The sequence below is a fragment of the Odocoileus virginianus genome, chromosome 8, assembly GCF_023699985.2.
Source record: "Odocoileus virginianus isolate 20LAN1187 ecotype Illinois chromosome 8, Ovbor_1.2, whole genome shotgun sequence".
In the NCBI taxonomy this organism is placed as follows: Eukaryota; Metazoa; Chordata; class Mammalia; order Artiodactyla; family Cervidae; genus Odocoileus; species Odocoileus virginianus.
In genome coordinates, this window is record NC_069681.1 from 34,849,082 (window position 1) to 34,873,240 (window position 24,159).

The window sequence follows — 24,159 nt, forward strand, 5'->3', positions numbered from 1 at the left end:
CCTTCACTCCGAAGGTCCCCGCGCCCCCCGTCACCACCAGGGGGGATCCCTGCCCCCCCCAACTGAGGCCCCCAGCCCCGCACCCGCCCGCGCGTCCCCCTCCACCCGGCCCGGCCGGCGGGGAGCTGGGGGCGCAGCCCGCGGGAGCCGCGCCGATCTTCACCCTGCCCGGCCGGCGGCGGCGCGGGCGGCTGCGGCCTAGGGCGCCGGGCGGCCGCGAGCCTCCTCCCCCTCCCGGAAGCGCGGGGCGGGGTCCCCGGCCGGGCCGCGGGGGCGGGCGCGGGGGCCGGGCCGGGGCGGGGCGCGTTCGGCGCTCGCGGGTTCGGCCGGCGGTGCGCGCCCCACTCCAGCTCCAGGCGCCAGCGCGCGGGCCCAGGCCGCCCGGTTCCAGCCCAGCAGCAGCGGCGGCAGCAGCAGCAGCGGCGGCCGCTCGCAGGGAGGCCCCGCGCTCCTCGCAGCCCCTCCCCGGCGCGGTGCATGGAGACGAGGCCCGCCGTCCGCCCCTGAGCCCGCCGCCTGGCCCAGGACCCGCGGGGGGCTAGGGTGGCCTCGGGCTCCGGCCGGCCGGCCTCCCACCCCCCGCCCCCGGCCGCCCGAGGAGGGCTGCGCGCGGCCCGCGGGCCTCGTCGCCCGCGCGGATCGCCGCGGCCCGGCCGTCCCGTCCCAGGAAGTGGCCGTCCTGACCGCCATGGCTCACTCCCCGGTGCAGTCGGGCCTGCCCGGCATGCAGGTACAGGCAGGAACCGGGCCGCCAAGGGGCGGGAGGGATGCGCGGGCCGGGGCGGAAGCGGGGAACTTGGCGGTGTAAACACGGCCGCTCCCCCCACCCCCAGTTCCCCCGAACGCTGCCCCTTCCGGGGTCGCGCCGGCCTCCCGCGCCGCGCTCGCAGCCTCCGGGGCGCCCTGCCCGGCTCCGCGGCCCGCGTCTCGGGGGTGGGGTGGGGGCCGTGCAGGGACCTGGAGGGCCGCGGCCCGGAGGCGGCCCTCGCCGGTCGGGAGTCGCGGTGGTCCGGGGGGGGGGAATGTGCGCTGCTGGCCGCGTCGCCCTCCTCGCGTCCCCCTCCCGAGCTGCAGGCCCCGCGCCGACCCATCCCCCGGGAAGAAGTGATGTGGAGAAATGCCCTTGGAGGCCCGGCTCGTTCTCGGGGCCCGGGCGCGAGCTGGGGGCGGGGGGTGGGCGGCGGTGGAGGCCCTGGTCCCTCTCCACCCTCCCCTACCCCGGAGAGGGGGGCCCCCGGGCGCGCCCCGGCGGGCGGAGGAGTCAGGGCGGGGAGAGGAAGGGGTAAGCGCCAGCTCCGCTTTCAGCGCGTTGGTCCGCGCGCTTCCTCCCGGTGCAGACGGACGGGAAGGTGCGAAGCCTGGAAGCCCCTTCTGGAAGGGAGGAATCTATCGGACAGCGTGCACTCACTCGGACCGCGTGGGTCCCGGGACTCTGGGCTGGACTTGGAGACTCGATTGGATCCGGCCACGGAGAGTCAGTTCCCACTAACTCTCCGTGGCTACTTTGTGGCCTGTTGGCCTCCCAGCGACTTAATATTATTGTTTTTTTCTTGGAGTGGGGGCGGGGAGTAGACGTTGAATTTCACATTTACCTGGATGCATCAAAGAAAGTTTTTCGCCTTCGGGGACTACGTTTAGCCCTTTGAAAAATAAAACCACCTTCCTTGGCTCATTTGTAATGTGTGTAAACTGGTAATGGTTGCAAATGTTTGGGATTAAAAATCTCACGGAAGGAAGGGTTAGGGAATCTCTTAAAAGTTTTGATTTCCCCCCCCCCCCCCCCCAGGTTAGCCGGGCGAGGGAATGTACGAACTTTAAGAAAACAGGCACAAGTATCCGAGTGGATTATTTGTATTTCAGTGTTCAACGTGCTGTTTCGTGTTTTGTTTTGTTTTTTTCTCCTCCCCTCCCTCTTGAGGGCTGAGAAGTATTTGGACCACATGGGAGCCAGGAATCTGCCCCCTCATTCGAGAGATCATTTCTCTCTCTAAATCTGAAATAAAAAATTCGACTTCCTTGTTCAGGTTTGATATCTAGAAAAAGAGCACGGAGTTACCGGGATTTTAGCTTTTTTTTTTTTTTTTTTAAGTGGTGTAACAGTTAACATTAGTAACTTTACTGTGCTTAAAAGAAAACTGTCCTTGAACCTCCTGTAAAGAGCTTTTAAACAACACGCATTTAAAAACCTAAGCTACTGCTGACCGCTAGGTAGAAATCAGATGTGGTTTCTTGGTATTTCCTAAAATTCCTGCTTTGGTTTGGTTTGAATTTAGAGACAGGAAAGCAGGGTGAACTGGGTAAAAAAGTATTTCTGACCAGTAGAGCAAGAAGGACTTCTTGTAATGATTAAAAAAAAAAAAAAAAAACCACATTTGCTCAGTACTTCCTTGAGATACACGCTTATTCTGTTAATCAGGCTGTAATCTAGTACACATGGCTTGCTCAGTACTACCATGGAGGTGTAGTCAGCCTTTGTGGAAAGCGAATCTATTTTAAAAGGTACTTAAAGCCTCTCTGGCTGATGCCCTCAAGTCATTATCAGATGGTCACCAGGTGGTTATCTAGTCTCAACACTTTTTTTTTTTGTCCTCACCTTTTAATTTTTTGCTTCAAGAGTGTGGACCAGAATTCTTAAGTCTTGGATAAAAAGATACATTTCTTCAAAAAAGAAAAGTTTTGCCTCCCCAAATCTATTTCCTCCATAGGGTTACAAGGGAGCTGTTTTTATTTTGCTTTCTCAGTATAAAGGCTGGTAAGTTTTTATTTGGTTGAAACAACCAGATTTTCAGCTGCTGCAGTTTTAGGGATGCGAGGTGGCTTTGGACACAGTCATCCCTGTGGTTAAGTGCCTCCATACCATGTTTGATGATTGTTTCTGATGTGCCATTTGGGAAAGAATATTTTCCTTCTCCCTTCCACTCCAAAAGAAAAACAACACGCACATTTATTTTCTACTTTGAATCAGCAGTTGCTACTGCCCAGGGAGGCCTTCCTCAGAGTTGTTGTTGAGGATTAAATTAAGGGCACACCGGCCTTGGATGGCTCTCCAGGATAAAACGGGAGGAAAGTACTAACCCACCTGTGCCCTTGTTCTGTTAATCCCAATCCCCCCCCCCCCCCCCGCCCTTTTTTCCTCTCTCATCTCCTGACCAGAATTTATGTGGAGATGGCTTACAGATTTCAAGAAAGACAGCAGTGGATTCAGGCAGTCTAGGCAAAGATGCTTAAAAAAAAAACAACACCTGAATTAAAAGAATAATTGCAGTAAAAACATCATTCTTCATTGTCTTGCAAATCATTTTTATGCCTCTTGATTCTTACTGGTACCACCTGAGGCGCAGGTGTAATTTATGTTATTTTCTAGATTTGGAAACCAGCAGAAACTAATTGAACTGACCCAAGGTGAGAAGGTGCATTATGTGGCAATTTGTGACTAGAGATCAGGTCTTTCCTGCCTTTGAACTCATACTCCTACTCACCTTGCTGAATTACTGTCTTTTTATTCCTTTAGCAGAAAGTAACATTTGTTTCATCCCAACTTGGGTTTGCAGAAGAAATTAAAATATGAGATTGATATTTTGTTGGTTTGATCAGCAACTGTTATTGAGGGCTGTTGTGCCAGGTGCTCCTTGAGGGCTTGATGGCTGTAAGTCTGAATGAGTTATCCTTTTTAATAACTGTTTCATAAGAATTGTGGAGGGGCACACTTTCCCTTTTTTTTAACCTCCCACATCCCAGTTTCATTAGCATAGGGGAAAAATGGAAATCACAAGCTGAATGTAGTAACTACAAATAGACATAAAGAAATTAGGTTGAGTGGTTGATTTAATAACTCGCTGTCCTTCATTGAACATTTGTTGCTTCTCTCAGTTTAATTCAGATTAAAAGAGGAGCAAGCATCAGTTGGAGACAGCAGCATTGATCAGCTTTTAGTTGCAGAAGTTGTAAGTTAGAATTAGATCTTGGTTTATAAATTTCTATCATGGAATTTTATGAGTCACTTTAAACCTCTTTTGAACTGTGACCCAGGTAAGAAACACATTTTACATCAAGACCTGAAACTAAGAGTTTCAGGTTAAGATAGTCTTAATCCTCACTACTTGTGGTGTGCTGTTTTGTGATGTGTTTTATTAAAGAGGAGAAAGGAGCCGTTGCAAAAATAAATTGATTTCACAACTGACTGAAGTATTGTCGTTCAGTCGCTAAGTCATGTCCGACTCTTTGTGATGGATTGCAGTACACCAGGCTTCCCTGTCCTTCAGTATCTCCCGGAGTTTGCTCAAGCTCACGTCCATTGAGTCGGTGATGCCATCCAACCATCTTGTCCTCTGACTGAAGTATACTTTGCTGATGTGTAACACGTGTGGTGGGGCCCAAGTCAGCTCTAGCCTGTGTTGAGGATGTTCTACATCCCAGGTGGCGCAAGTGGTAGAGAACCCACGGTCAATGCAGGAGACATAAAGGTGGGTTCGACTCCTGGGTCGGAGAGATCCCCTGGAGGAGGGCATGGCCACCCACTCCAGTATTCTTGCCTGGAGAATCCCATGCTCAGAGGACCCTGGTTTTCTGCAGTCCATAGGGTCACAAAGAGCCATGATTGGAGCGACTTAACATGCAACTACATATTAGTCTCATATTTGAAAGTACAGACTGTTTACAGGAAGAGCTGGAAAAAGTAAAAGTCTCTACTTGTCACCATCGTCCTTCCATCTCTCGTTGCTTGGAGAAACCTTTGCTGAGAACGCCTTTTGTGTGGGGAGCGAGAAACGTTTTATGGCTATTCGGGGTGAGTTGGGACACTTCTCCAGCGCTCTGCCTCACCCTGGGGAAACCCGTGTGCGCTGGAAATCTGGAGACAGAAGGATGGCTGCACTTAATTATGCCTTCAGCGCTCTGACTTTTTCCCTTCTTGGTAGCCCGTCTCCATAGTTCTTTCCTGTGTCCGTGGAAGAGGCCTCTCCACGTTCAATGTGTTGCCACCCTGCACCCTGGGCAGAGGTCGGCGTGCGTGTGTGTGTGTGTGTGTGCACTCGGGGTGTTTGTGAGGTGGAGGGCCCTGAGGCACTGGACGGGAAGGCTGATCTGTGGAGTGCGATCAGCATTGGGCTCGATGGGGAGCCCGCATACACACGGCGTGTTTCTCCAGCAGTCCCAGGAGATGAAGTCGCCTTCGGGCCTGTCCTCAAAGTCCTCGGCCCAGCGAGGGCCGATCGGGGAGCTCTGCCCAGGAAGGTCCAGAAGCGTAGGGGGCCACACACAGCAGGGCTCGGGGATGGGCAGGTGAGCTCGAGGGGCCTAGCTGGGGTCGGAGCTGGAGCTGGAGGGGTGGCACCTGGGGTCAGGGCCTGCATTCCAGGCTGCCTGGGGCCGAGTGCTGTCCGAAGCCTGCTTCCTCCTCGCTTTCTCCTGTAGTGGGAGAAGGTGGAAGAATGCCAAGCGGGCACGTGGTGGTGGCTCTTCAGTGGTGTGCTGTGGGCTTCATTGCTCTCTGGCATGCGGGATCTTCCCGGACTAGGGATTGAACCTGTGTCCCTGCATTGGCAGGTTCTTATCCACTGTACCACCAGGGGCAGTCCATAATGGGAACTCTTAACCTTTGTTTTATAGTCTTTATTACTCTTTTCATGCCCCTTGCATTTGTTCTGATCTTTTCCCAATGAGATGTTACAAGGAAAAAAAAAGACACATTGCTGTTATTGTTAGTAGCTTGTTTTTAAGTTTTTGTTTTTTTGTTTAATATTCATTTCAAGACTTCATGTTTCCTCTTCTCTATCACCAAAATTTAAGAAAGAATTTGTTTTGCTTAAAGTCACCTTTGAGGGAGAGGGTTGTCAGAAGATTAGAAAAAAAAAGAAAACAGCTTGGAGGAGTCCAGGACGTTTTGGTTCTAATCCTGTATCAGGGAACGTTCTTGTTCGTATCTTGCATGGAACCAGTCGACCTTCAAGTAGAAATTGGTCCGATTAGATTTTTCTGGGCGGCTAACATAGCACAGTGTCCTGGAGGAGGGTGGTTATGCTTCCATGGCTGTCACCGTCGGACCTTTCTTGTTTCTTTCTGTAATTTTTGTGGCCGTCTTTGAGTCACTGTTCTGGTGTGCAAAATGGAGCGTACTTATTTGACGTAGATTGACACAGCTTTTCAGTTGAACAGGATTTTTCTCGGGTTCAGGTTTCTGAGGAAATGAATCTGTTGGCAATCACTGTGTGTTTTGCAGTCACACTGAGGCCGGTCCAGGAGTCTGAGGGTTTCTTGTGAAATGGGTCACTTTGCTCTCTTTTTGGGTAATTTCTCCCAGTGGTTCAGAGTTGCCTGCTAGGCAACTCCATACCTGCAGGAAATGGACCACACCCACCCAGCCCAGCTGGGGCTTTTTTTGTGCTTGGGTTGGGCTCAACATTGTTATCATTAATGGAATCTTGGGGCAGGAGGGAGTGCAGGAAATAAAAAGTTGACTCTTTTATCCCTCCATTGCTGCTCAGAGTCAGGCCCTGTCATCCGGCAGGCCCTTCCCCTCCCAGAATTTATGTTTTTGCAGTGTAATGCCTTTCAAACTCAGTGCCAAGTGCTTTGAGAAGGAGAAAAACAGAGCTGTTACAGCACCTGGCTCCTGGGTGATATGGAGTTTGCTAATCCTAAAGGGCTCCCTGGTTTCCAAGGTTTTGTTTGTTCAGTCGCTCAGTTGTGTCCGACTGTTTGCAATCCCATGGACTGCTGCATGCCAGGCTTGCCTGTCCCTCACCATCTTGCAGAGTTTGCTCGAACTCATGTCCATTGGGTCGGTGATGCCATCCAACCGTCTCATCCTCTGTCGCCCACTTCTCCTGCCTTCAGTCTTTCCCAGCATCAGGGTCTTTTCCAGTGAGTCGGCTCTTTGCATCAGATGGCCAAAGTATTGACGCTTCAGCATCAGTCCTTCCGATGAGTGTTCAGGGTTGATTTCCTTTCGGATTGACTGGTTTGATCTTCTTGCAGTCCAGGGGACTCTAAAGAGTCTTCTCCAGCACCTCATTTCGAGAGCATCAGTTCTTCAGCATTCAGTCTTCTTCATGGTCCAACTCTCACATCTGTACATGATGACTGGAAAAACCATAGCTTTGACTACGTGGACCTTTTTTGGCAAAGTGATGTCTGCTTTTTAATATGCTGTCTAGAATTGTCATAGCTTTTCTTCAAAGGAGCAAGCATATTTCAATTTAATGACTGCTGTCCACAGTGATTTTGGAGCTCAAAATCTGTCACTGCTTCCACTTTTTCCCTATGTGTCATGAATTGATGGGACCAGATGCCATGATCTTAGTTTTTTGAATGTTGAGTTTTAAGCCAACATTTTCACTCTCCTCTTTCACCCTCATCAAGAGGCTCTTTAGTTCCTCTTTACTTTCTGCCATTAGACTGGTACCAACGTTGAGAGAAATAAGATGTGCCTTGCTTGAGACAAATAATAAAACATCCCAGTTGTGGGTTACAAAGGTACTTTGCACTACACTGGGGACAGCACTCCACTTATAGACCTCCCGTATTTTCAGGAGGACCTCAGTCAGTAGAAGAGGCTGTGTGTTCAGCGCCCTGTTGGTATCTGAATACATTGTGGGAACTTTCTGAGTTTTATATTAATGCTTACCAGATAGGCAGCCTGTGTTTATCTTCCCAGTTAGTCCCTTCCTGTTTTTTCAAAAGACTTTTCTGGCCCTAAGATTTGAAAGGACCCCATAGGTCCAGACACTTTGTCTTATGTTAATTATTTAGGATTTTTTTTTTTTTTTAAAGTTATGCATGTGATAAAGGGTTTGTTGGAACAGAGGCGGTTCCTTGCCCTTTGCTTTCATTTTCTCCTCCCTGAAGGCAGCCCCTTTGCTCTTTGCTATTCTTTGTTCACAAAGAGCATTTGCAAGTAGCCGCTTGTTTCCCCCAGTCTGTAGACTTTGGACCCCAATGACGGTGAGGATTTATTTCTTGAGTCCTTGCCTCCTTCCTTGGCTTGTCCTTCCCCTCCCTGCACCCAGTGCAGTTACAGGGTAACTTGGGTCCGATGCCTGTGTGTACGTTAACGGGACTCCAGAATCACTAAGCCCAGCCGGTCATTACTAAACCAGGATTACTTTTTCAAGTCTTGTTTGGAAGTTCTTTTTTTGGAAATGTAATTGTTTTAGTCTGAGCTGCTGTTACAAAATAGCATTAAAAACCCAAGTGGCTTAAACAAACACTTGTCACAGTTTTGGAGGCTGGAGAGCCCAAGGTCAAGGCTCTGGCAGATGAGGTGTCTTCTGAGAGCCAAGGGGGTGGGGGTGCTCTGGGGCTCTCCTTCCAAGGGCGCCGTTGCCAGTCCGGAGGGCTCCACCTTCAGTGACCTAGTCACGTCCGTCACATTGGTGGGGGGCGTTTCACCGTACGATGGATGGGGTGTGTGTGTTAGTTACTCAGTCGTGTTGACTCTTTGCGACCCCATGGACCGTAACCTGCCAGGCTCCTCTGTCCAGGGGATTCTCCAGGCAAGAATACTGAACCATATGATGGGGTCGGGGGTGCTCATAAACATGTAGTCCTTAGCAACACTTGTAACTCAGCTCAACCCCAGCCCCACACCAGTTGTTGAAACCTTCCCTCGGGGAGTCCCGGGGGAGCATACAGGCTGTCTGTCCTTCACTTCTTTGGAGACTCCGTCCCATGAGCCTGTTGGCCCAGACCGCTGGCATCCTGGCATCTTTACCTTCATCCCCCGATTCCTTGTGCTGCTGTGTCGGGTTGGCTGTGTTCTGTGTCTCCTGCCATCATGGCTTCTACCACTGAGTTGGTGGAACATACCTTCTAGTGGCCTTCTTGTGAATAGGGTGCATGGGAGATAAGTTTTTTTTTCCCCAAGGTCTTGGATATCTGCAAATTTCTTCTTTTTGCCTTTCTCCTCCATTGATATTTTGGCAGAGTATTTAATTATGGGTTGGAAATTATTTCCTTCAGAATCGTGACGTGTCTCTGCCGCTTATATTAATATTACGCAGATGAATGAAGTAGAAGGTGAATTCCAAGGTCTGGACTGCCCAGTCCCTGGTGCAGGGAGGGCCTTCTGAGCCACTGTCCTCTTCCTCATGGGATCTGGCCTTCTGGTTTCTCGCCGTCAGAAAACGACGGTGTATACACATCCTTGTTTTTCCATGTGTCTGTGTGTGACCCCCAGCATCCCCCAACTTGAAGACCGCTTTTCCCCTTCTGCCTCTCGTTTGCTGGTCTCAGGGTCCTGTGGGGCCCAGAACTGTTTTTCAGGGCAGCCCGCAGTGTCTTGCCAGAGAAACTTTTGCTTAAGTTGACAGATGTTTGGGGCATGTAGCCATGGTCTGGGAGTGAGTGTGGGCTTCCTGGGAGGACGGGGGTGGCACCACCAGGGTGGGTCAGGTGCCCATGGGACCCGGTCGGCCCTGCACATGTCCGGGACACATGAGGAGGGTGTCCCCGTGACCCCGCTCCCGGCTTTGCTCCCATTAGTGGGCACCTGGCTCCAAGGCTGCGCCTCCTACTGAAAACAAAGTTCCTTTTGGGGGTAGAAGCACACGGTGATAAACGAGTGCAAATGAAAAGGAATCTAGAACTCGGGGACCGGGCATTGTTCAGCAGCTATTTTCAGCACAGTTTTCCCAGCATCGCTTTAAAAACCCAGTTCCGGCGTGGCTGACTCAAAGTTGTCAAGCTGGCACCTGAACTGAGAACCTGCGGTAGAAGGCCCTGTGTGAGCACCACCTCCCCTGTGTGCGATGCCCTTTCGTGGTTCCAGACGTTTCTTGAGAGGTAATTTGAAAAGAAAAAGAGGGGCGAGTACAGAGAACTGCTTTCTTCCTCAGCAGTTGCTACCGGAGGCGGGAGGCTTTCTCCTTCTGCTTCACTGGGTACCTGGAGATGGCCTTTGGACGTTCCCACGTTGATGCTGTCAAGGAGACAGTGCAGTCCTTGTCGGAAGGGAGCTTTGTTTTCTTGCTCTCCTCCCAGGGCCCCGCATGGGGGCAGCTCATGCCCTCGGCCAATCCTCAGGGCTTCCGCTGCGAGAAGGGCTGTTGGACCAGTTTCACAGATGAGGAAACTGAGGCTAAAGGAAGCTGGACCAGGGCCCCGCCCGTGGGAGCAGAGCCCTGCTTTTAGCCCCCGCCCCACCGGAGTGCCCCCTTCCCAGCATCTCGGGTCCTGCCTGCCCTCCACGTGGCTGCTGCTTCCCCGCGGACCTGGTTGCGCCTCCAGCTTCTCCGAGACCACCCCAGTTCAGGGCCAGTGCCTGCTGGTGTTTGGGGGCACTTTCATTTCCATGATTTTTTTTTGACTTTTGAAGAAGATTTTGTTCATGTTCCAGGGCTATTTTTAATTGACTTGTTGGAGTTTCAGGGGGTGGGTGTGGGGGAGGTGACTGGTCCTCTTTCTCTCGGTTCTCTCTGCTGAGCCCTCAGGCCGCCTTTGGGGCGGGAGAGCAGCCTCTGGGTCTGTCTCTTGCCTCTCAGGGTGTTGCCCAGGTTGTTTTGAAACTGAAAAAGCAGCCTGTAACAGTGGTTTTTCAGATTTCAGCGTTTACCCTCACCCCTCACCTGGAGGGCTTGGTAAAATGCCTCACAATCTGGGGTGGAGTTTGCATTTCTAATGAGATGCCAGGTATGACAGGGCCAGTTTGAGAACCCCTGCACTTCCGAGTTAAAAATCCTTGTCGTGGGCGCACACCGCAGTGGTGCCCGTTTGCAGAGCGGCTCAGTGGACAGTCGGTGCTGGCGAGTTGGGGTGTGTATTTCGGAAACTGACTTTGGACGTATGGGTCTGACTTTGAAAGTTGAATAGGCTTTTCAGTGGAAAGAATTGCTGGACTCTTTACCAACAAAGGTCCATCTAGTCAAAGCTATGGTTTTTCCAGTAGTCATGTATGGATGTGAGAGTTGGATCATAAAGAAAGCTGAGTGCCCAAGAATTGATCCTTTTGAACTGTGGTGTTGGAGAAGACTCTTGAGAGTCCCTTGGACTGCAATGAAATCCAACCAGTCCATCCTAAAGGAAATCAGTCCTGGGTGTTCATTGGAAGGACTGATGCTGAAACTGAAACTCCAATACTTTGGCCACCTGATGCGAAGAACTGACTCATTGGAAAAGACCCTGATGTTGGGAAGGATTGAGGGCGGGATGAGAAGGAGACAACAGACGATGAGATGGTTGGATGGCATCACCGACTCGATGGACATGAGTTTGAGTAAGCTCCAGGAGTTTGCGATGGACAGGGAGGTCTGGCGTGCTACAGTCCATGGGGTCGCAAAGAGTCGGACATGACTGAGCGACTGAACTTCCCGTTTTAGTGTGTATTACACATTGGCTAGGGGCAAAGTCTGTTTGACTTTGGAACCTTGTTTTTTAAGAAATGTGTCTCAGAACCAGCCTTCGTGGTTCTTTGGGGTAACCCTTGAGCCCTGAACAAAGGTCGTGAGCCCGAAGCTCTTCCTCTGCGATGTCAGGATCATCTCTCCTGTTTCCATCACGTCGCTCCCTCCTTAAAACCCTTTGGTGGCTTCCTGACCAGATATAAACTCCAGCTTAACACTCGGGACCCCGTCGCCCTGCAGGAGACCCTGCCCAGCCCAGCCCTCAGGGTCACCCCAGGTTCCTGTGCCCGGGAACCCCTGGCGAGCCATTAGTAATTATATTCTGTTGCCTTTTCTCCCCACTTAACTGGATCGTGAGGGGAGACCTGCAGAGAAGTTCACCATCATTTGCTTCCCACGTGTTGCTCTGCCCAGGAGCAGGGCCTCTGCCTGCTGGAGGGTGGGGGGCAGCTAGGAAATGAGTGGGTGCCCCTGGGCAAAGTTGATGTTCTTCTCTCTCAGTTGTTCTGCGTGACACTTAACTGAAGATCTATGGGTGTCTGAACTGAGAATGCCATTCCAGACCAATAGTCTTTCATGTTTCAGATGTCGGAGGTTTTGTGCTTTTTTGTATAAATAGTTGATTTTTTTTTTTTTAATTCAAAAACAATTGATTTCTGTGGTGTTGCTTAGTCGCTAAGTCGTGTCCGACTCTCTTGCGACCCCATGGAATACAGCCCTGCCAGGCTCCTGGGTCCATGGGATTTCTTAGGCAAGAATACGGGAGGGGGTTGCCATTTCCTTCTCCCGGGGAGTTTTCTGACGCGGAGATCGAAAGCTGAGTCTCCTGCTTTGGCAGGAGCCACCCATTAGCAGCCCTTTATTAGAGTGTCCTGTGATTAGCTAGACTTGCTTATCTGAGGGTGGTTTTTGGTGGTGGGGAAGGCGGTAGGGCACTTTTTCTTTTTTTATTGTAATTTTTTTGCAGTTCATCTTACGGGCTTTTTCCAGTATAAGGGTGAACGGCATATGAAGCAGATTTAGGGGATGAACTGTGTCCAGAAAGGTGGTTGTGAGGTTTGGGGGCTCTTCTCTTTCCTTTGTTAATAAAGGATCTGAAGTGTTTTTTTTTTAAAAAAAGAAAACCCCTTTTGTGTCATTCTGGATGCCTTCCTCCCAATGTCTTCTTCAAGAAAAAATGAGTGCTTACATGGAGTGAAACTGCTTGCATTTCCTGGCCTGCTGACCCAGGCTGCCTATATTTTTCTGTGCTTGGATCTGAGTGGTGGTGGGGTCTCGGGTCACCCTTCCCAGTGGGCCTGGGACCTTCAGCGACCCCAGCACCAAGGCATGGTCCTGGCTGTTGCAGGATGAAATTCCGTTTCTTCATACTGTGTAGCAGAGTCATCTTCTAAAGGGATCACATAGTTTAGAATAGTTTTTACTGGAAAAACAGTTTTCCGAGGAATCTACACATTTCCTGATCTCGTGGATCAAATACTGCTTATGTGAAGCAAATGGTTTCATGAGAGGAAGCCTTCTCCGCCCTTCTCCCAAAATAAATACATCACTGATAACGTGTGTGCGTGCCTATAAAATGGGTTTTCATATTTTACTTCTTTTATATTTCCAAAAGGAGCAAACCCTTCAACATCCTGGAAGTTAATTGTGGTGAAAGTTATTAAGTTGATAAAATACTTTAAGCCGTTTTTTAAAAAATTACTTATTTTAATTGGAGGATAATTCCGATATTGTAATGGTTTTTGCCATACATCAGTATGAATTGGCCGTCGTCATACTTGTGTCCCCTCCATCCTGGACTCCCCCCTCCCCGGCTCCCCACTCCATCCCTCCCAAGTTGCCACAGAGGACTGACTGTAGGTGCCGTGCGTCATACATCAAACTCCACACTGGTTATCTGTTTTACACATGGGAATGTGTATGTTTCAGTGCTATTCTCTCAGCTCATCCCAGCTTTTTCTCCCACAAGCCTTTTCAATATGGCAAAATTCTCAATATTTTGAGCTATTTTATATTTTGTACCTAGCTTGTTGCATCGGTTATTTCTTTAGATGTTAGCTGAAGCCATTAAATGAGGCTGTTTTTGAAATTCCGTGAAAACATTTCTCCTGGTTGTCTCCTTGCATCAGAGCAGCGATGATTCGGTTCAGAAGGGGTGGGGGCGAGGGGCGTGTGCTGGGCAGGGGGCAGGAGGGGGCGCGGTGAGGACTTCTGGCCACTTTGTCTGCACATCGTGAAGTGGAGATTTGAGGAGGAGAGCGTCTAACTTACTCACGTTAAGTCCAGAAACGGACGAACACCTTCAGTTCATCGGCCATTAAACTGCTTTTAAAGCAGAGGCGTCTGTAAACCCACCTCTTGAATATAGCTGTCTTCCTGTTGTCCCTGTATGCGTGTCTCTTTAAGTGATGGCAGTCACACGCAGGTGCACTTGATATATTGTTTTCCATCCAGAAATGGATCGTGAATATCATGCCTCGTTTTCCTGCAGTTTCCTTGTGACGATTTTAATGGCGTTTCTGACTCACCTCCTTAAACTGGGGCCTGCCCATCCTTAGGACACAGAGTTCTAGCCAGAAACGCGTTTCTGTTTGGCTCTGCTGGTGGAGATGGCATTACCTTGCTGCTTTTTCCTTTTGCCTTTGGAGAAAGAAAAATTAGTCATCTTCCCCCTCCCACAACAGTGTTATTGGAAAGCGTGGTGGTTGTTATTTAACAAGTTTTTGTTGGTAATTGCTTCACTTAACTTGAGTAAGTTAGATAGCTGTCCTTGTGTTATGACGTACTCATTCTGGGCCCCTGTAACTGCCCTGTAACAGTTGTGTGCTAAAGAGAGGACCCCACGTGTGGACGGGGACCTGCAGAGACTGCGTGTGTGTGTGTACATGCGTGTGTAACAGTGTGCATTCACTCTGAACAACACAACCTTTCCTTTCCCAACTGAACCTGAGGATGGGGGATGTGGAGTTCTGCCTGGCTGAATTGCATTCTTCCTGGTTGTTCTTCAGATGGATATTTTGTGTATGTGATAAAAGTTCTAGTTTTAAAATAGCTTATTATGTCCCGTGTGTCGCTTTTTTAGTCTTTGAATGAAAAGTTGTAGAAGATGTAGAAATTAGCAGGTGCAATAATAGGTGCAAATATTGTGACTTAAAAACTTAATCATTGCTGCGAATGAACAGTCCTCCCCACCCCCACCCCAGACGAGCACAGATGTGTCTCTTACCAGTTTTATGTCCTGAGTGATGGGGCCGCAGTGAAGTCACGCAGACCGTGTACGTGTTTTCTTCCGCCCAAGGTGCACACCCGAGTGAGGCTCTGCTGCTGGTGATGGTGCCTGCCTTGTCCGAGCCACTTAAGGTTTTCCCGACATGTGGGTTCTGATCAGTTTAGGTCTCCCCACCTCCAGGGGAGTTACAAAAAACTCTTCGTTCCCAGAGAATTTGAGGATTCGGTTGAGGGGCACTGACCTATGCTCTTGGACTTCTCTATCATGTTTGATGAATAGAAAAACTTTGGGAGACATACACAGCAATAATGTGAAAAATATAGCATGACTAATGTTGAATCTGAAACTCCAATACTTTGGCCACCTGATTCGAAGAGCTGACTCATTTGAAAAGACCCTGATGCTGGGAAAGATTGAGGGCAGGAGGAGAAGGGGACGACAGAGGATGAGATAGTTGGATGGCATCACCGACTCAATGGACATGAGTTTGGGTAGACTCCGGGAGTTGGTGATGGACAGGGAGGCCTGGCGTGTTGGCGGTTCATGGGGTCGCAAAGAGTGGGACATAACTGAGTAACTGAACTGACTGACTGATAGCGTGACTGAATTTTGCTAGAAACGGTTTGCTTTTTTCTTCATTCAGACTACTTTAGTTATTTGTTTCACTCTTACAGAAGTCATCACAGAAAGGCAAACCTGTTAGGGAAGAGAACAATGAAAGAAAAAGAGGACGTGTTATCAGACTTTATAAAAAATCTTTGCTATTTGAAGCTGAAATTCTATGTAGTAATGTAGTCAGTGTGGCCATTTTACTTTATAAAACAAAATTAATAAGGGATTTATTAATGTTTTTATTTGTAATTTCCATGATCATCTCTCCTACAGTTTGATACAAAAAAAAAAGAAGCAGATTGGTTTCATGTATCTGAAATAAAGTTTAAAATATGGGCAGTCCTCAAGTACATTTCAGATTTCGTAAGTTTGTTGGTTAGAAGTGCAGCCTGTTTTTTTTTTTTTTTAACAGAAATGAATCTAAATAGTGGTTAAATTGTGAGGCTAGGCTTGAAAAGCTTAACTGAACTGTGAGTTAAGAGTTTCTGGTTCTGCAGGCAGGAAGCTAGTTGATATAAGAGCTGGAAAAGAAGGAAGACTTTTCTTTACCATTCTTGGTGCAGGCCTGGTCCCATGCAACATCTCTTGAGTTCAGGTTGGTCTCTTGTCCTAATCTGGGCCTCCCTGTTACCGCCAGGACCCTTGTACTCCATTCTTTAATGCCTTCCTAATATTGCATCTCTGGCATCTCTTTGCTACATTTCACTGAGAAGTTCTCAGTGAAAATTCCTATTCTTCGTTTTAGAATTGATTTTAGCTAGACGTTGGGAAAACATTTATACAAGTTCATACCAGTAGCAGTCTTTCTTAGTGAAAGGAAGAATGTATGTTGATCTAACCAGATGCCTAATAGGTGGAATATGAGGCAGTGAAGAACTTTTGGCATGGGACAGGCATGATGTCTAGGGCTGCAGAAGAGTCTGCCACTGTGCTGGCATTGATGAGGAAGAGGAATGATAACCCTGACTTCAAGGGGCTTGCAGTCTGAGAGCAGAGGCACGTGAGTGAACACTTCCCTGGTCCACATGCAGTTGTAGAAGGAAGTGTAGGGCCCAGAAGTAGCACAGAGGAGGGAGTGATTATATCAAGAGGTGGCAGTTTGAAGATCAATAAAGGAAATGATGACTGAGCTCTTTTAAAAAAGGCAGAAGGAATCCGGGCTTTCCTGGTGGCTCCTGCAGGAGACCCGAGTTCGGTCCCTGGAGGGGGAGCGGCGTGGCAACCCACTCCAGTATTCTTGCCTGGTTGAAATGCCATAGAGAGAGGAGCCTGGCGAACTACAGCAGTCCTTGGGGTCGCAAAAAGTTGGGCACGAGTGAGCGACCCACCCACATACACACAGAAGGAATCTAGACAGAATAGAGTGTTTAAAAGTGTAGGAGGGTTTTTTGTTTTGTTTTGTTTTAATAGCACAGAGTGTTGGGAAAAGGGCAGGGAATTCAGTTTTGCAGGGCTGTTAAAGAAAAAGAACGAGAGAGACGCAGTTGAAAAGGGGACCAGCTCATAAAGGACTGTGCTGAGCGGTTTGGGCTTCGGTTAAGTGATGCAGCATTGTGGGGAATGTTTGAAGGGGCAGAATGAGACCAGTTTTTGTTTTGACAGTTTGGTGCTTGGACTGGAGGAGGGGTGGAGGGTTGGCTGGTTGACCGTTGATGGGGGCATCTGGACAGAGGCCTCGGTGTGTGGATGGGATTCAGGAGGGAGCTGTGGGCGGAATGAGCCGGCTTGGTGATGGGCACGGGGCCGGAGGGAGGGTGGAGTCCTGGGATGGCCCCTCGGGATCTGGCCTGGGTGTGGGGGTGAATGAGTCACGGGGCCACCTATTGGCACAAACGAGGAAGAAGCTACACAGATAAGGAGTTTCTGTTTCAGAGGACTGGAATGCAGGTGGAGGGAAGGGATGGGCATGGGCCCGGAGCTTGGGGGAGGAGTCCAGGCTGGGGGCCGACCGGGCTGCTGACTTATGAATGAGGTCATCAGGGTGGTTGGTCTCCTGAGGAGGGGCTTGGGCACCATGGGGAGGGTGGCTGGAGAGGGTGGAGCCGGCACTCTGCTCTCAGAGGCTGTCCCACCCCGCCTTACCTGTTAGGCACCTGTGAGGCCTTCTGCTCTGAACTCTGCTGCTATCCGTGATCTCCACCCTGGCCCCGGGAGGCGGGGGTGGGCAGGGAGGGGCACCCCGTGGCTTGTCTGGCTTGTCTGTCTGTCCCCAGCGGGAGCAGTTCATGAGCAGATTGTCCGGAAGTGAGAGCAGCTTGTCCTTGCTTGGGTGATTTGAGTTTGATTAGATAAATTGTATGCCAGGGTTCCAAAAACCTAGTATAGACTTAGTTTTGACCCCTGCCAGTCTTTGATGTGTAGTTTGATGAATGTCATGCCTGAAGTGGCTCAGAAAGTAACTTTCTGAGCTGGAGAGCAGAATTTTGCAAGAATGTCGTTCAGACGTCTTAGGTCTCGGTTATACCTGCAGAAATCATTGTAGAAGCCCCTTGTTGCTCAGTTGATAAATCTTGTCCGACTCTCTTGTGACCCCATGGACTGTACCCAGCCAGGCTCCTCTGTCCATGAGCTTTTCTAAGCAAGAATACTTGAGTGGGTTGCCGTTGCCTTCTCCAGGGGATCTTCCCCATCCAGGGATTGAACCTGGGTCTCCTGCATTGCAGGCAGATTCTTTACCGCTTGAGCCATTGAAGCCTCTAGGTTAACTCTAAACCCAACCAAGCTTTCTTGTTACCCCAGACAGGTGATGCTGGGTTTCCTGTGGTGCTTCTTACCTGACCTGGTGCAGCCTGGAGAGTAATGGGGAAAAAGGAAAGCTGTGTTCGGGGTGGATTTTTCTTGGATTATGTTATTAAAATAATTCTCTTTAGTATTTGTACAGGTTAAGCATCCTAAAATGCTAGTTTTAAATGAGAAGGGGATTTTGAAGTTTGAGTCGGTTTACTTCTAGATTATCTAATCTCTTAAGAGGCACGATATTTTAGAATACTTGGGGGTCTGGGGGATGTCCATTTATAAAACTTGACAGGTTAAATCAGATCTCCTGTTTTATTACAGTTTTAGCCAGAGGTAATTTTAATAATTAAAGTGAAATGGCCCATTTAAAAATTCCCTTCGGTAAAGAGCAGTGGCCGTAAGTGTTTTGGGGAAGTATGGGCTGACTGGGAGAGTGGGTAACTGGAGCAATGAAGATTACTCATTTTTAAAAATAAGCTTTACTTTTTAGAGCAGTTGAGGTTCACAGCAAAATTGAGCAGAAGATGCGGAGATTCTCCCAGGCCTCTGTGCTGCCCGTCACTGTCAGCGTCCTGCACCAGGATCTTGTTGTTATTTTTTATTAGGGACAAATCTTCTTGTCACCCAAAGTCCATAGTTTCCATGGGACATTGCATTGCATTCTGTGGGTTTTAATAAATGTGTCAGGACGTGTATCCTCCCTTCTGGTATCACACAGAGGAGTTTCACTGCCCTAAAACATCAAGGAGGGCGTTCTTAAATGGTGTCACTTTGACCCGACTGAAGTGGTTTTCTGTGAATGTACGCCATTTCCCAAACCTCATCAGCCTCTGCAGTTTCTGGTGTCGCTTGGTGTGGCGGCCCCGCGGTTGCCCATGTCTCTGTGGCCACAGAACGCCGCTCACACTTGGGGTTCTCAGGGCGCCCAGACCCAGTGTGCCGCCTCGGGAAGTGAGTGGCTCTTGGCAGCCGCCCCCCGAACCCGACAGGGAGACTATGACAGCACGCTTCTGCACAGCCCATTTCAGTCCTCTGCCCCTTCGCTTATTTTGAGACTAAGTTAAAAATCTAAGTGTCCAAAAACTGAAAGTGGAAGCGCCTTCTTCTCTAAGTAGGTCCCCCTCCCCCTTTGTTTTGTCTTGACCCCCTTATCCTGTCCTTCCCCAGCTGGGTTGAGTGGATGGAGCTCTCCCCCAGGGATGGATGGGTGCTGACTCAGCCTCTGTGGGGCGGGGTGAGGGTGTACACAGCCCCCAGCCTCTCCCGCCTCCAGCCCTGTCCTTGGTCTTGCAGCTCCTGCGGCCTCATCAGCCTGTCAGCAGCCACACTCATGTTCCTGACCTTGGTCTGGGCCTCAGGGTTTCAGTCCCTTACGCCAACTCCAGTGCCTTTGGGAGACAGTTGGGGATTTACAAGAAGGGACAAATACCACGTGGTGCCCACCCCTACCCCCCCGCCAATGTGAAGATTGTTTTTTAAAAAATTGAGCTGTCAAAAATGTTACTTTATTAAAAATCCTATAGAAGTAGTGTATAATAGCTAAAGAGAAAAAGCAGTATTGGATGGTTTTGCTCCCCAGGGGAGTAACATATGTTGAAGGCAAGGAGTCTGGTTGTTTAATTGCAAAGGCTTGTTCACTGTCTTGCGTTTAGAACTGAAGGGAAAGCTGGGAATTTCATTTGATAGTATTTTCTTTTCCCTTGTGCAGCAGTTCCATCAGAAATGTCACTAACCTCTAACCAGGACCCTTGAAGCAGTCGGATTTCTCCCAGCACTTAAGTGCTTTTCATGTTCCTAATGAGACACAAGGCTCATTCGTCAACCAGCTTAATGCACCATGCTCAGGGCTGGGCAGGGGGCGAGCTGTGTCTGCTGTCCTTAATGCACTGACAGCCCAGTATGGGCAGGCTCCAGTGAGTGATGGCAGTCTAGGGTGATGTAACCAAAGTGAACGAAAGAGAGGAGGCTTTCAGCAGTCTAGGATGATGTAACCAAAGTGAGAGAAAGAAAGGAGGCCTTCCTGGAGGAGGCGGCATGCACGTGTGTATTTGAGCAGTTCTTCAAGGTGCTCTCGTGGGTAAGGACGCTCCAGGCAGATGGGTATGTTCCGCGAATTGGCTGTAGTTTGGGGTGACTGGTGTAGTAAGGTGACAGGTTTTTCCTTGCCTTCCTCCTACCTGAGATGATGGGGAAGAGAAGGTGTGGGGGCGCTGTTTGGAGTAGGGTCCAAGTGTTGAAAAACGAAGGGGAGGTATGATAGGGGCTTCAAATCCGGTGGTCTCTCCTGACTTGGATGGACAATCCAGACCAATCCTGAAGGGGTCTTAGCTTCTTTCTGATTTGCTTGAGGAAGAGGTGATAGGGAGCAAGTGGAAACCTGGGTAGGCTTGATGCAGTCTTTGTGTCTCTCTTTAAAAAGTTGAGGTTAGTCTTCATTCCTGATTCAGAAGAGAGATGTTTTTGTTTTCTTTTTAAAGATTTGGCTGAATACACTTGAAGCACAGTAGACAGTGTAGATGGTTTTCATTTTCTTTTGCAAACTTAGAATTGTGCCTCTTGAGCGAAATAGGACAGTTTTTTTTTTTTACAAAAATGACTAGCAAGTTAGTGACTTTACATAGGAGCCAAGAGCCCTGGTCTGGTTTCTCTGGTCCAGGAAACGGATGGCTGTGTGCGTGAACCCTCCTGGGAGGCCAGGGTATCAGGAAGCACCGTTGGACTTGGTGATAGTTAACTTCTCAAAGACAAAACTATAGGAGGGAGGCTGCTCCTATTTCAAGGGGCGGGGAAGAGAGGTAGGAGAATCAAGCTTTTATGTTTCCTGAAGAATTAGCTCAGTTGGCAACAACCAGTGGTGACATTTTGGTGAATTAGGGTGACAGCCCCTTTGCAGAGGATGGAACTTGGCTGTCGTGGGAGACCCTGCAGAGCCACAACTCCAGCCACTAGAAATAACGTCTTCATGAGTTAAATGAGTAAGTGAGGTTCCTGTAGAAAAGTCAGGGTCATTCAGTTACGGAGTTGTAAGGGGTGGCAGCCCGGTCTGAGGTTCTCCAAGCAGAGGCAGGCAGGGAAGAGGTGAGTGGCCAATGGAGGAAGTTGCTAAGCTTTGTCGATGGTTAGCTGATGATATTCCAAGGGGTTGCAGCAAAAAGTCCTTTTTGCTGGAAGCTTTGCGCTTCACAGCCTGTGTCACCTGTAGTCTCAGATGGAGCTCCCAGTGCAGCTGTATTAGCAACAGCCCGATTGCAGAGACCCCTGAGTCGGGACCACTCTGGTCCTAGCCCTGGGTCAGGATCCAGGCTTGTCTACTTACTGTTACTTAGGGTTTGCTTGAGAGATCAGACTGCATATTGAAGGTCAGACAGTAGATTAAGTAGTTCATTTGTGTTTCCTAGAGAACGACTTGGCAGGAGGGAGGCGAGTGATGTGTGTATGTGGTCAGATGTGTGCTTTGAGGATAAACCCTTGAGATGCGTCAGCTCCTTGACACTTGTGTGATTTGTCTGTCCATATCCAGCCATCAGTTGAAATTTACAGGGTGGCAGTTGTCTGCATTTCAGCGACGACTGCATGGAATTTGGCAGTCGCGAGGCAGAAGAAGGATGCAGCTAAGGCTTCAGATCAAACTGGAGTGGGAACCCAGGATCATTTGTTATGTGCAGCTTTAAAAAGTTAATTTTCATATTTTATTCTCAACTGTAGTGTATATGTATGTGCTTTTCTGTCCTTTTACAGTTGAGTAAACTAAGTCCTAAAGAATCAAATCACTAGTACGGAGGTGGATTTGAACCCAGGCATCTGGCCTCGGGCACCATGTTCTTTCTTCACACTGTGCCTGGTGTTCCAGTGGATTTCCATATTGGAATGGAGGCTTAGGGTTTGAGTTGAGTTCTCAAAGGAGAAGGGAGGGACTGGTGACCCAGCCCCATAGATGGCATCCATTCCCTGAGGGTTTGGTTGTTGTCGTTTGGTCAGTGAACTCAAAGAGCTGTGTCCGACTCTTTGCAACCCCATGGACTGCAGCACTCCAGGCAACCCTGTCCTTCACCATCTCCCAGAGTTTGCTCAAACTCATGTCTGTTGAGACGGTGATGCCTTCAAAGCATCTCATCCTCTGTTGTCCCCTTCTCCTCCTGCCCTCTATCTTTCCCAGCATCAGGGTCTTTTCAAATGAGCCCGCTTGTGTCAGCAGGTGGCCAGTATGTTGGAGCCTGAGGGTTTAGCAGCAGATGGTTGAGTATGGGTAAGAACTGCAGCTGGGGGCCCAATACATTGGAGTGATGGACTGAGGCTGTGATGCTCACATCTAGAAAAGGTTAACTATGTGTGTTGTACTTTTCAGTTTATTCATTTTTGGTCAGGAGGAGTTGGTAATAAGGCCATGGTTATTGGGTTGATTACTAAACAAAACTGGAGGCCTTGCAGAGAAAACAGTGATGGGCAGTTAAAGCTGACACCTCCTAACCTCCCCTCCGCCACTCTCAAGGCATCCGTACGCTTTTGAGAGTCAGCAGACAAAAAGGTGTCTCAGTGCAAATACTGAGAAAACATCTCACAGTCAGCACCCTGTTGACGTTTTCTTTTTATCAGCATCGTCTTTTAACTTTTTATTTATTTTTGGCTGCGCTGGGTTTTCCTTGTGGTGCATGGGCTTCTCAGTGCGGTGGCTGCTTTGGTGGAGCTCGGGTCCCCGGGCTTCGTAGCTGCAGCTGCCGGGCTCTGGAGCGCGGGCTCGGGACTTGTGGTGCGCGGGCTGTGCTGCTCCCGGGCACGTGGGATCTTCCCGGACCAGGAATCAAACCCGTGTCTCCTGCATCGGCAGGCGGATTCTTTACCACTGAGCCACCGGGGAGGCCCTGTTTTAAATTTTTTAATGTAAAAAATCATGCCTTAAAACAACCCTTGTGGCTCAGACGGTAAAGCATCTGCCCACAATGCAGGAGATTCGGGTTTGATCCCTGCGTCGGGAAGATCCCCTGGAGAAGGAAATGGCAACCAACTCCGGTACTCTTGCCTGGAAAATTCCATGGATGGAGGAGCCTGGCGGGCTACAGTCCATGGGGTCGCAAAGAGTCAGATACAACTGAGCGACTTCACTTCTCTTTGAAACAAGTGTAGAAGGAAGGAGCTCTGAGGCTCTTCCAGGGCCCCAGGGATCAAAGCTCTTAAGAGGGTTCATTTGACACGCACAGAGTCGGTGTGTTATGTCAGTTTTTAGTTGAGAAAATCCATTTTCTTGCCTCTTCTGAGCTTGCTGCTTGGTTCTCCGTGCCTTTTTGGAAGTGAGAAACGGGACTTAAGTTTCCAGGCTGGAGGTTGTAGCACCTGCGCTTGTGGGGTTGGAGATAAGAAGGCCTGTCTGGGTGATAGAAGGCCCTTGTCTTTGGGGTGGCTGGAAGGAGGCCTGGGGAAAGGACAGAGGGCGGTCCCCAGCGGGCGAGGCCTCCGCTGCCTCTGAGAAGCGCCGGAGTTGGCCTCTGTTCACCGTGTTCTTAGCAGAATCGGTCACCTTGCGGCGATACCATCCACAGCACCTAAGCTTTTTGACAGATCTGATAATTTCATCATTTAAAAAAAAAACAGAAAAATCTAGAAAGTCTTTTAAAATGAATGATTCAAATGCTGCTTTGTGACATTATTGGGAAGAAGGGAAGCAGGTGTTTGACAGCCGAGGGTGGGGGGGTCTTTCCCTCTGCGAGCCTGGCCCCTGGAGAGCTGCCTGGACTGGCAGGGACACCTCTGGGAGAAGATCGTCTTCAGGGAGAAGCGATCAGTGCCACATGCAGGACCCCGGAGGGCCTTCGTCGGGGTCTGTGGTGGGAGGCGCACCTCCTCATCGACTGGACGCCTGCATCCTCCTCGAGTCTGTCTTGTCACATCTTGTTCTCTGCCTGGAAGTGAGAAGCCACCTGTAATTAATTATGCTGTCTTTTAAATGGAACGATGTCATAGAATGTAATTTATTTCTCTTATTGTTCTCCTTGAGTGCGACCTAGAATGACAAAGATTTTAAAAGGAGTCCCGAATTACCTCTTGAGGAATTCCTATGAGCTCCCAATTTCTTTACACTTTCATGTTTCCTGTTGTGCTTTAGGAAAAAAAAATTAAGTGGATTTAACAGTAAATGCAGATATGGCAGGAATTATATTTTCTTGAGCTCTGTCAGGTGATTTATCTCTCTTAGTATTTTTGTTTTGTATATTGGTTCTCCTTATGGGGAGAATTGCTTAAAAGTAACGCAGT

At 49.3% G+C, this 24,159-nt stretch overlaps 1 protein-coding gene across 1 annotated transcript in view; it reads left to right on the top strand.

Annotated features, from left to right (window-relative positions):
- Positions 1–213: 213 nt before the first annotated feature.
- Positions 214–24,159, top strand: part of STK24 (serine/threonine kinase 24) — a 91,069-nt gene continuing 67,123 nt past the window's right edge. The window contains exon 1 of the mRNA XM_070471490.1: positions 214–730. Coding sequence (XP_070327591.1) covers positions 689–730 — 42 coding nt within the window. The 5' untranslated portion in view covers positions 214–688. The remainder of the gene's footprint in view (positions 731–24,159) is intronic.